Source organism: Chamaea fasciata, unplaced genomic scaffold, assembly GCF_029207755.1.
Source record: "Chamaea fasciata isolate MVZ Bird 193981 ecotype frontalis unplaced genomic scaffold, bChaFas1.0.hap1 SCAF_8, whole genome shotgun sequence".
NCBI lineage: Eukaryota > Metazoa > Chordata > Aves > Passeriformes > Sylviidae > Chamaea > Chamaea fasciata.
The window spans coordinates 30,407,468-30,419,225 of record NW_027094093.1 but is presented as its reverse complement, the minus strand read 5'-3'; the positions used below and the strand labels follow the sequence as shown (position 1 = coordinate 30,419,225).

The window sequence follows — 11,758 nt, the reverse complement described above, 5'->3', positions numbered from 1 at the left end:
AGCTACTGCTGCAGCAGCCCTGCAGGAGGAGAGTACTGCAATAACTGAGGTGTGATACTCCCAGGCAATACTCCAGGCAGATGAAGCTGCCTGTGGAAAGGGCCAAGCTGACAGTGCTCTCCAGCAAAACTGCTGCTGGAATCAGCGCTTGGCCCCTGAAGGAAAAGGGTACAGCTTTAATTTATTTTTTTTTAAGTGGCACCAGGAGTACATCAAACCCCATTAAAAAGGCATGATCCAATCAGTATTTCATTTGTATCTGAATATCTAGTGCTATCTCTAGTCTTATCTTTTACCAGTCACCCTCTTTCATTTCATTTCATTCTTAAGGAGATTCTTAAGGTCTCCTTAAGAGGCTTACATACTTGTACTTTTCCAATAAAGATCTCGGAAAGTACGTTCAAGGGCAGCTTACTTTAACATTCATCACATTTAACAAGACTTTTACCAGAGCAGAGAGAACGCGTAACTAATTGTTGGAAGATCTGGTCAAGTTTATTGTGACGGGAAACTGTCGGGCAATTATGATTTATTTATTCAGAGGGAGATAAGGCACGCATTGTTCTCTCAAAGGAAAAAAAAAATGGGGCTGATCCTAAAGTTAATATTATTTCCCATGCCTTTCTCAATCTTTTCATAACTGAAGGTACCCACCAGAGTACAATCCTCATTGGATCCATTTGCTCCAAATTTTGAGGTTTAAGCTCAACTTCTCCCCCAACCTCTCCTGGGCCCCGCAAGGCCATGCAGGTGCAGCTCCTCCACCACCTATTTCTTAAAAGGTCTGCTGGCGTGAGGGGACTTCTGAGAGAGCCGATGCCCCCACAGGGTCCCCAAGCCTCGCTCCCCGCCGGGGGGAGCCTGTGATGAACGGGGGCAGGGTAAGAAGTGGGGTGTCCTTTTCATCTGGCAATCAAAGAAAGGGAGAGGAGATAAAAATGCCCCGTTGCTGCCACCGTTTCTGGGGTCCCTGCGGTGTTTTCTCGAGTGGCAGCATGTCCTCACAAATAGAGGCGTCGGGCAGCGGGCGGGGAGCGTCTCCGTCGGCACTGGGAGGGAGGCACGACGGACAGGGACCGTCCCCACTGCCAGCACAGCCCTTTCCAACACCCCACCCGCGCCAAGGAAGAGCAGCGCCCGTCGTACCCCGGCAGCGCCCGGCGTCGGGGCTGCCTTTACCTCCGGCGTGACCCCGCTGATTCCCGCATCGGCGGAGCAGCACAACCGAGGATGAGAAAAATAAATTTTAAAAAATTGGAAAAAAAAAAATCACCATAAAGTGCCCTGGCCCACCTGTATCCCCGCATCTCCCTGGAGCAGCGGCTCCTTCCCGTAGTGGAGCCGAGCCCTGCGGCAGAGCCCGAGGGCAGAGCAGGGTTGTCCCCAGTGTCCAGCCCCACGACCCCACGGAGCCCGCACGTCGGCCCGGCCCAAGGTCCGCAGCGCCTTGGGCTCCGCAGCCCCTCGCCTCCTTAAACCCCCCGACGGCTCTGCTGCTGCCACAGCTACCGAAGTTTTTATTCGCATCTTCGTTATCTCCAAACTGATCAAGTGGCCAAGAACAAACACGAAAAGTCTTTTTAATGTAAGGGTTGCTCACCTGATGTAGTAAAGATCAGTTCTCAGAGCAAAGGACTTCTACTTCCAGCAAAATCTGGTTCCCCGACTTACTCAGCCGGAAGAGTGAGCACCATTAGCTGCTTTACATAGACTTTTTAAAGTCTGTGTCAAAGGCATTTGATGTAGAGCATAAAGATGCACCTTGCGCGCTTCTGTCAACAGCCAGCCCGAGGCTGAGGCTCGGGTGCTACGTGTCCAACTCCCCAACAGAGGAAAAGTAAAGATTTTTTTTAACTCAGAATTTATTACCTTTTCTCAAAGTTTCAGCCCTTGGCCATTCGACAAAGCCTTTTCAAAACGGTTTTAGATTTAATCGGAAACCGTTTTAGTTGTGTTTTGATCCGACCGCCACTCTGCGTTTATTTCTTGTAAGACAAAATAAAAGTTACATTGAACTGGTTTCGCCGACAAGAAGTCGGAGCCCTGGGGCTGGGAGGTGTTCTGGGCCGTGCTCCCCGCTGCCAGGACCCTCTCCGGGGGCGGAGGGAGCTCCCCGCAGGGACCGCCCGCCGCCTCCCCCCGGCACTCCGCCGGCGGCTTCGAACGCGACTGAGCGGCTCAGGGGCGGGAGGGGAACCGGTGCAAGGCCGGTCCCTCCAGCCGCCACAGCCGCCACCGACTCCGGACAAATGATCGACGAGCAGAGCTCCTACCTCCGCTCAGTCACTTGGTAGCGCTGCCTCGGACCTTACCCGACGGGGAGTGAGTGCTTGGCATTATTCACTGTACACCACTGTGATATTCACTCGATTAATTCCGGCGTGGCCTCGAACATCGCAGGGGAGTACGGAGGGAAACCGGGGCCGGACCCCTGAGGCCCGACCCCCGGCACTGTCGTCCGGCTCCCAGCGCCCTTCGGCGAGCTGGACGCGGTGCTCGGTGCCCGGGGGAAGAGCATCTGCCCCCGGCCGGAGCCGAAGCGAGAGCCCCCGCACCCACAGCCCTCCAAGCAGAGGGGAGGGGAGCGAAGCACTCTTGTAAAGTTCCCAGCCGTCGGAACCCGCAAGATAAACATCATTAGAAATCATTGTAATTGGGATTGTGAAATCTGACCTCTGACCCTCCGGGCTACGTGTCACAACCGTGTCTGCTTTGATTCCTCGAAAGGCGGCACAAAGGAACAAGCTCCGTGACAGGAGGCAGCGGGATCTGCGTCCCGGCCGGAGGGGATCGACGGGGGGGACAACGCGTGGCATTCCCCTCCTCCCCCATGCCTCATTTGCATATGCAAATCAGCAGGCCGAGGAGCCGCGCCCTCCCGGGGAGTGGTCGTCGGGCCAGGACCGGGGGCCTGGAACGATTGTGCCCGATTCAAGGGGTGCCTTGGACGGAGAAATTAAGCGTCGGTGCGTCCTTCCACCAGCTGAGGGAGGACGGGGGTGCTGGGGGTTGTCTGTTGCTTGTTGGCGGATATTCACATCCCACAAACGCGCGGCTGCCTCCCGAGAGTCGGGGTGTGCGGGAACAGACCCCCGAGGCACGCAGGAAGGAGGGGAAGGGCAGCGCTTTGCCTCCAGGGCTTTTCCGCCCGGGCTAGCGGGTGTTTCTCCTGGGACTTGGGCTCCCCAACCCCATCCGTCCGCCCAGCCCCCAGCATTCCTCCCCGGGCGGGGGCCCGGTGCGTGTCCCCCGCCTCCCCCCGCCGCTCCGCGCACACCTGGTCCCTTTCCTACGGCAGGATATGGCACCTTCTGCTCTTAATTCTCAACTAGGGCTGGTGCTGAGCCCCGGGTGAAGGTGTTCTCCCCCACCCGACTGCCGGAGAGGATTCCCCGCGGGCCTGTTTGCCCTCGGCACCCACAGGGGACCAAGGTGACTCGTGGAGCCAGTGAGGGCAGACCCGGGCCTCGCCGGCCTGCACCGATTCACCAATGTGCCCCGCTCAGCTGCTCTCCGTGAGAAATCCTAACAGCGTAATTACATTAAAACGTCTGATTTGTTTAAATAATCCTCTCTAGGCTTCCTTTAATCTGCCCTATATTTCCCTCGTCGGCTTTATTCCTGACTTGTCCAGCTCAGCTGAGTTTGGCTGGACAACCCGCGGCTGAGGAAACCCTTCTTCTTCTTCTTTCTCCTCCTCTGGAGCCCCCAAGCCTTCGGGCAACCCCAGCGCGCCGGAACCGGCTCCCGGCGGCAGGTAGGCAGCAGGTCCCGGGTTCTGTCGGCGGGACGGCGGGCGGCCGGGAGAGCCGACAGCCCTGCTCGACCCACGCCGAGAGCCAGCCTGAGCATCACCCGTGTCCCGCGGACAGGGGAAGCGAAGTGAGTCAGTGCCCTTTACCCTGGGCAGGTCCGGGCCAGATCCGGCCCGGGAATGCTCCTGGGGAGGATGGTTACTCGATTTTTAAGGAGAAATGCCATTTTTCGCCTAAACAGCTCCAGGGGAGTGCGAGACGGCGTGTATGGCAAAGGCAGAGGATTGAACTGAGACTGGAGCGGGCGGGAGTAGGGGAGCAACCTCTCTGTGTCCCCCCGACAGTGGCAAGTGGAGGGGGGACTCGGGGGGAATCTGAATGCTGCCCCCGAACTCTGCAGCTGCCCCTGCCGGTCCGGGTTCTCGCCGATCGCTTTCCCCGCGAGCGGTGGAACTCGCACTTTGAAGGACGGCTTTATTTTCCTCAGTGCGGAAGATTTGAGTTCATGTCCCAATCCCATAGGAAAAAAAAAAAAAAAAAAAAAAAAAAAAAAAAAAAAAAGGAGAAAGAAATGCACAACTTTAGATGGCGCTGTACAACATTTATTTAAGCCCTCCGAGTATTCCCGGCTCCTCGGCCTGCAGAGAGAAAGAGAGAAGAGCCCTCAGCGGGCAGAGGCGGGCTGGGCTGGGCGGGGATGGAGTGGGATACGCAGGGGTAGGATGGAGTGGGATGAGTTGTAGGAGGGGTGCTGCCCCACCGGCAGCTGGCACGGAGGGCAGGGGGCTCTCCCCCCAGCCTGCGCCTCCATCCCCGGACGGTGATAGCAAACCGCAGCTCTAAGCAGGAAGAGTTAAAAAGCACGACAATGGGAGAAGCCGTCTCCCGCTTCCCCACTGCTCCCCTTCTCAAATAGACGGAAACCCCCAAATGCCTCTGACGAGACGAGGAGGGGGAGCTGCAGGCTGCGCCGACCGGGAGTGCTGCTGCTTGCCCCCATCCGCCCCCCAGTCCCACTGACCTGGGCATGGCCTCGGCATCGCCCCATCCTCCGGGGGGATGTAGGAGAAAGGGTCCCCCGGATCCAGCTCTGCTCGCTCGTCCTCTTCGCCCCGCCGGCTGCGGGCCTAAGGCAGGGATAGAGAGGAGCAGAGAGAGAAGAAGGAAAGCCGACAAACAACCTCATCCACGGGGACGGGCAGCTCTCCACCCGCCTCGGCGCCCGGTTTCATCAGGGGCACTGAGGAGCGGGATCCCGTCGCCTGCCCTCGGCTCGGCGGGGCCCCACGCAAGGCCGGCGCGGGCTCAGACCCGGCGGTCCTCGACGGCTCGAGGGCAAGGCCATGGGCACGGCCCGGTCCCGGCCCGTCCGTGTCCCCGGGCCGGCGGCGAGGAAAGCCGACCCGGGACTGGGTACGGCCGGCTTTAACCGGGGATCGTGGAAGAGCGGAGCGGGGGCCACAGCCGGGAGCCCCGCAGTGCCGCCGGCCCTCCGCCACCCCGCGCGTCCCACGCACAGGGCAAAAGCGACCCCGAGCCCTGCAAGGGGAGCCGAGGGCAGGGACCGGCCTCGGGAGCGCTCCCGGGAGCGGCGGCGCAGCGCCCGGCGCCGAGTGCCGATCGTTCCGGTCCGATCCTCGGGAGAGGTCCTCGCTGGAAACAGTGGGAGAGCAGATCCTCTCGGAGAGAGGCAAGGAGCTGTCAGACAAATATCTTTCCAACACATCCCGGCGCCCTAAACATCCAGACAGTTTCAGGCAATTTTTACAGCGGGAATTCGTGATATATTATCACCATTATTAGGAGGTGATTTTAATTTCTGGTCAAAAAGGGAGATTACGGGAGATGAGGCACGACGGCAATTTCCAAAGAGAATTAATTCTTTTTAAAGGGTAGAAAAATTAAAAATAATTTTAAAAAATCGAAGATCTAAGGGTTTTTAACAAGGGATGAGCAGTTTAAAAATTGCTTGATCTATCAAAAGTAAAACCTAAATATGCCACCAAAATGGCACTATGTACACAGCGTATGGTGTGTGTATATATACATATACATATATACATTTATTTATTTTTATATATATATATGTATACATGCAAACATCCAGACACTAAAATAAAGAATTACAGCCAGCATGGATCCTGAACACAGTCTACACTTTATTTCAGACTACAGATTTCTGAACATAATAAAATCTTTGGCTTGTAGCGGCGGGTTCAGTCTCGCAGTCTGTGGATCAGAATTTTTTTTTTTCCTCGGGGAAAAAAAAAAAAAAAAGAGAGAGAGACAGAAATTCACACACACAAAAAAAAAATAAAATAAGATCAAACGACAGATGAGAAAAGTCCGACATTTACTGTAAAACAGGAGCAACGGACATCGGGGGGGAGGGAAAGAAAAAAAGGAAAGCAAACAAAATGAACAAACGAACAAAAGAAAGGAGAAACAGAGAGACGGGAAGAGAGAAACTGTCCAGCAAATAGAGATCGCTACACATATTTCTTACCTGAAATTAAATATATACAAGTCATATGCTGTTTGGCTATATAGAGATAATTTTTCTTAAGTGTTCATATTTATTTTTTTTTTCTTAATCGGAGTCCTTATACTATGGATAGACAATAGATCTGCTTTTAAATCGCACCTGTCCGCCTCCCGGCCGGCGGGCCGGCGCCGCGGCGCAGGGCTGGGCTGGAGCCGCCCGCCTCACTCGCTCTCCTCTTTGTCCTGCACCGTGGTGGTGGAGTGGTTGTAGAGTCCCTGGGCCATGAGGTGCAGCGCCAGCCCGTTCTTGATGCCCGTCGCCTTCTTGATTTTGGCCCGTTTGTTCTGGAACCAGATCTTGATCTGGGACTCGTTGAGGCTGAGCTCCTGGGCCAGGCTCTGCCGCCGCTGCTCCGTGATGTACCGGTTCGCCTGGAACTCCGCCTTCAGCCGCTGCAGCTGCTCGGCCGTGAACGCCGTCCGCGGCCGCTTGTCTTCCTTCTCCGTCTTCTTCTTCTTCAGCTTCCTGGTGCGGGGGCCTGCGGGCAGGGCACACACACGCCGCTGGGCAGGGCCGCGCCGCCGACCGACCGACCGACCGACCGCCCGACAGACCGACCGCCGCCCCCGCCCCGCCGGCCGAGGAAAAATGGCCGACGGGTGAATTTGTGCCGGTTCCGTGTGTCCCCCCCAGCCCCCCAGCCCCGGCACCGCCGCCCAGGCGCGGCGGAGGGAAGGATGGGGAAGGAACGGGGAGGCCGGGGCCGAGCGCGCCCGCGCATCACCCGCCGCCCCTACCCCGCCAAGCCGGCCCCACGGGCGAGAGGAGCGGAGCCCCGCTCGCCCCCCGGCCCCGGCACACGTCGAGGCGCCGCTCCGCCCGCCCTGCCGGGCCGAACCGGTCTCCTCCTGCACGGCCCGGGACCGGGGCCCGCCGGCCGGGCAGCAGCTCCGCCGGGCAGCGCAGGGATCAAAGGTCCCCGCTGCCAGGCTCCGGGGAGCTGCCGCCAGCAGCAGACTGGGCGAAGGCTGCCCTGGTCTCCTTTCAGGGGACAACGACCCTCTCCGCAAAGCCAGCCCAGTCCGGGGGTTCGCTTCTCCGCCGCCACCCCGCAGCCCCGCCGCCGCCGCCCGGGTCGCCTAAGGCTCTCCGGCAGCCGATCCCCGCCGGGGACCGACAGCCCTGCTTGCAGCTCCCTCCGCCAAGCCCAGCCAAAAGCAGAGCCCCGCCGCTCCACATCCAGGCCGCAAAGGGGCCAGCTAAACCGCGACACAGCTCGCCGGGAAAGCCACCGGGTCCCGGGGCGCATCCTGAGGGGCAGCGCCTAGCCGAGGAGGGGGCACCCCCGGTCCTCTGCCTGCCGGCCTGGCCCGGCCATGGGGAAGAGGAGCGGGGAGGGAACCGTGAAGAATGGGATCTACGAAAATTCCCCGACAGCTGCCGGGCTCGGCGGGCGGTCCCAGGCCCGCAGCTCCCCGCCAGCAGCAGCCGGAGCCGAAGCCGGCGAGGCCTTCTTACCGCCGAGCAGGCCGAAAGCTCTTCTCCCGGCGCAGCTTTTCCCCGGAACGGGGGGATTCCCCCCGGCTCGGCAGCGGCTGTCGCCGGGGAGAGAGACGAGGCCCGGCGGGGAGAGGGACGGGGCCCAGCGGGATGCTCCCGGGCTGGACCGGCGGGGAGTGGAGGGTGCGGGGGAGTGAATCGCTGAGTCCCGGCACCCTGCAGCGGGGTGCCGGCGCCTCCGACCGCCGCAGCCCGCTCGTCCCCGGAGCCGAAAGAAGCAGTTCGGGGCCAGCGGACAGCTACGAGCACAACAAAGAGAGCGGCCGAGCCGACCCAGCCTCCCCTCGCCCTTCTCCCCTCCGGGTTGCAGCGAGCAGGGAGCATTGGGGAGGAGGACATGCAGAAATGACCCTCTGCCCGAAGAAAGGGGAGGAAAGGCAAATTCAGGCGCAAGTGCAGAACGCCGGGCGCTCGGTGGCTCTGGGAACCGGCAGCACAACACCCGCGGCCGGGCCGGCCGGGAGCGAGGCCGTGCCGTCTGACAGCTCTATCACCCCATCAATCACCCCAGTCAATCAAAGAGGCTTTTCTGAGTTTGAAGTCGCTGGACGTGTCAATAACGGGGAATGGAGACGGCTCGGCCGCACTGACGGCCGGCTCGGAGCAGCAGGCCGGGCAGCGCGGCGCGGCGCGGGGCCGGGCAGCACCGCCTTCCCCGCGCACTGAGGCGGCCCCGGGCAGGCACAGGGGAGCCCACCCCGGCCCCGCGCCGCGCTGGCCGGTCCCTGGTTGCTGGCTGGAGGTGTCCTGGGGGAACCCCATCTCCTCGTCCTCCGCTTCTTTGAAAACCAAAACGGCGATTAAAGCCAGAAAGTAACGGTGATAAATAAAGGGGTGCCGGAGGGCACCTGGGGAATGTAAAGACGTAGAAGGGGCGGCAAAACAGGGCCGGGAGGGCCGAGGCAGCGGCTCCCACGGGGACGATCTCGGGCAGAGGCATATCCCCAACCCCGGAGCTGGGCCCCAAACGGCAGCAGGGAGCACCGGCTTCGGCGGCAATGTGCGGCCTAAGGGCCTGCCTGGCTCGCTGCAGAGGCCCCGGTAAACAGCCCCTCCGCCACATTCTAAAAAGCCCTTTTTCCTTCGCCTCCAAGAAAACACTACCTCCTCCCCCTGCACCATCACCAGCCGCTCAACATGTGGCTCGGGTCTTCGCCCCCTCGCTCCTCCAGCAGCACCCAGGAAAAAAAAATAAAATAAGGGGAGAAAAAGCCTCAGAACAAGGGAGCGGCCGACCCCGCTGCCTTTTTCTCGCAAAGCTCTCACCCCGCGCCGCCGCGCTGCGGAACACCCGGGGCTGCGGCAGGAGGGGCGGGCGGGGGGCACGGGAAGGGGTCGCTCCCGCCGGCTCTCCGCATCGAACCGCTGCCGAATCGGGGCCCAGCGTCACATTCAAATTTGGGAGACTCGAAGGAGGAAGGAGGGGTGGTGGCGGTGGGGGGGGACGCGTTTCCTCTCGCCCCGGGTGACCCAGGCCGCCCTCCCCCCCCACGCGAGGTCCTCAACAAGCCGGGAGCCAAAGCCAAGGGGGTAGAGGGAAAAGAGAAGGGGGGGGGGGGGGGGGGGGGGCGCGACCTTGTCACGATTTAACAGCTCCCAGATGCGCCGCGGTTCCTTACCCGAGGACGGTCTGTCTGAATACCTAGTGCAGTAGACCCAGGCAGGCCACACCAGCGGCTGTTGCGAGTCGGGCTTTATAACAGGTCCTCCATTATTAGAGCCCATGAGGAGGATGGCGGGGCTGCCGTGCTCCCCGTACTTCGCCGGGTGAGTCTCGCCCCCGTCGGCGGGGGGCTTGGCCGCCCCCGACGCCGCCGCCGCCGCTGCCGCCGCGGCGGGACTGGCTTTGGCGGCGGCGACGGGCGGCGGCGGCGGCGCGGAGCCGTCGGGACGGCAGTTCGAGTCCGGGCAGAGGAGGGCGGGCGGGTTGGGCGGCCGGGCCAGCAGCGGGTTGACGTTTTCTCTACCTGAGCTCTGCCCCCGGTCTCCGTCCCGCTCCCGGCTGCCTCCTCCTCCTCCGCCGCCGGCCGGCGCGGGCGGCTCCTTCTTGCAGCCGAAGTCCGGCCTCAGGATGTTGTCGATGAAAAAGTTGGTGGTGCGGTGGGGCGGCGGCGGGGGCGGCGGCGGGGGCGGCGGGTGGCGGCGGCGGGGCAGGGGCAGGGGGCAGGGCGCGGCGGGGGAGGCGGGCGCGGGGCTGGGGGACACGGGCACGCTCTCGCCATCGCTGCCGCTGCCGCTGCTCGCCGGGCCGGGCGCCGCGTCTCGGTGGCCGTGCCCCTCCGGCGGCTCTTCCATGCTCAGTCCCCGCCACGGAGATCGCTGCCTCTTTCCCCCCCACCCACCCACTTTACGCCCACCCCACTTTGACGGTGGGTGGCGGGGTGGAAAAGGGGGAGGAAAAAATTTTTTTAAAAAAAGGAAAAAGAAAAAAAAAAAGAAAAAGAAAAATATTAAAATCCACTTGTTGGGCTGGAGCTGAGATTTTTTTTCTCTCCCTCTCACGGATGGATCCAAAACCTGGGAGATACTCGAGGGCTTCTCTCCCCCTTCTCCCGATCAGCTTATATTTCCACCACCAAAAGAAAAAAAAAAGATACAAAAAAAAAAAAAAAAAAAAAAAAAAAAAAAAAAGCACCAAAAAGGTGTGCGGCGGCACCACGGCCCCCCTAAAAAACCCGCCCCCCAAAACCCGTCACGATCTGCCCATCTCCCCGCCGCCGCCGCCGCGGCGGCTCCGCGCTGCCCCGCTGTCACACTCCGCTCTGCCCACGCCGCGGGCTGCCGGAGCCCGTCCCCGCCAGCCCGGTGCTGCGCCGCCCGCGCCCGCTTAGGCTTCTTTTTTTAATTCTTCCCCCCCCCCGCCTTTTTTTTTTTTTTTTTTTTTTTTTAGAAAAAAGAAAAAAAAAAAAAAAAAAAGGCCAAATCTCTGACAGCGCCGGTCCGTGCACCAAACTCTCCCTAAAAAATCCCTCAGCCACACTTTTTTCACTCGCACCGGAAGCACGTGAGGTGGCCCCGCACGTGGGGGCGGCCAATGGCGCGGCGCCGCCGCCGCTGACACCCCGCGCCGCGCCCAATGGGCGCCCGCCGGGCCGCCGCCATAAATACCGCGTGGGGACCGGACGGGGCGGACGGCACCGGGCGGGACGGGGCGGGCGGCGGCGGCAGCAGCGGCAGCGACGGGGCGGGGGCACCGCGCCGCGCCCACGCGCCTGAACCGGGAGCCCACCCCCCTCCCCGACCCCCTACTAGCCCCGTAAACAACAACTTCCAGCCACGCCGTGCCCTCCGCGGGTGGCGGGGATTTGGTCATCGGCCGCTTTCCTGTTGCCCCAGAGATAATAAACAGCCCCTGCTCCAAATCTGTGCGCTTTTTTCCCTATTTTTCTTTTTTTTGTTTTCTATTCCCCGGCGGCGGCGTTGGGCAGCGCGAGGAGATGGTGAGCCGGGTGGAGGCTGACCGGAATCGAACCTTTTTGGTTTTGAGAAATAAAAATTACAATACTTCTACTACTACTACTAATAGTAATAATAAATAGCAATAAAGGCAGGACGCTCTGCCGGGACAAGCTGGTCTTACGGCCGAAGCCTCTCTCTAGTTTGTTCCTTTACTGGGTTCGGGGTATTTTTCAGAATACGAGGCAGATCAGCTCCAGCTCACAGCTGAACTCGTATCGTGTTTCCTAGTCTGCTTTTTGATGTTGGCTTGTTTGGTTGGTTTCGGTTTGTTGCTCCCCCCCCCCCCCCCCCCCCCCCCCCTTGTTTTCTTGTTTGGTTTTGTTTTGGATTTTTCTGCCCGGCAGGGAACAAGCACTTCGGGACGTGTGTTGAGGCAGGTAGAAAATTTAAGGATTTTAAGGGATGGGAAGAAAAAGCCACTTGTTCAAGATTGATGCAGCTGTCTAAAAATGAATTTACAGAAAATAAATAAAAATTCCCTGGTCCCAGCTCTGGTTTT

At 60.2% G+C, this 11,758-nt stretch overlaps 1 protein-coding gene across 1 annotated transcript; it reads right to left on the bottom strand.

Annotated features, from left to right (window-relative positions):
* Nucleotides 1–5,901: 5,901 nt before the first annotated feature.
* EN1 (engrailed homeobox 1) lies at nt 5,902–10,095 on the bottom strand. The gene is made up of 2 exons (XM_066189284.1): nt 9,420–10,095; nt 5,902–6,778 (listed from the first exon to the last, which is right to left on the bottom strand). Exons 1-2 carry the CDS (start codon nt 10,093–10,095, stop codon nt 6,462–6,464), a joined length of 993 nt encoding a protein of 330 aa, XP_066045381.1. The 3' UTR covers nt 5,902–6,461.
* Between the last annotated feature and the right edge of the window lie 1,663 nt (nt 10,096–11,758).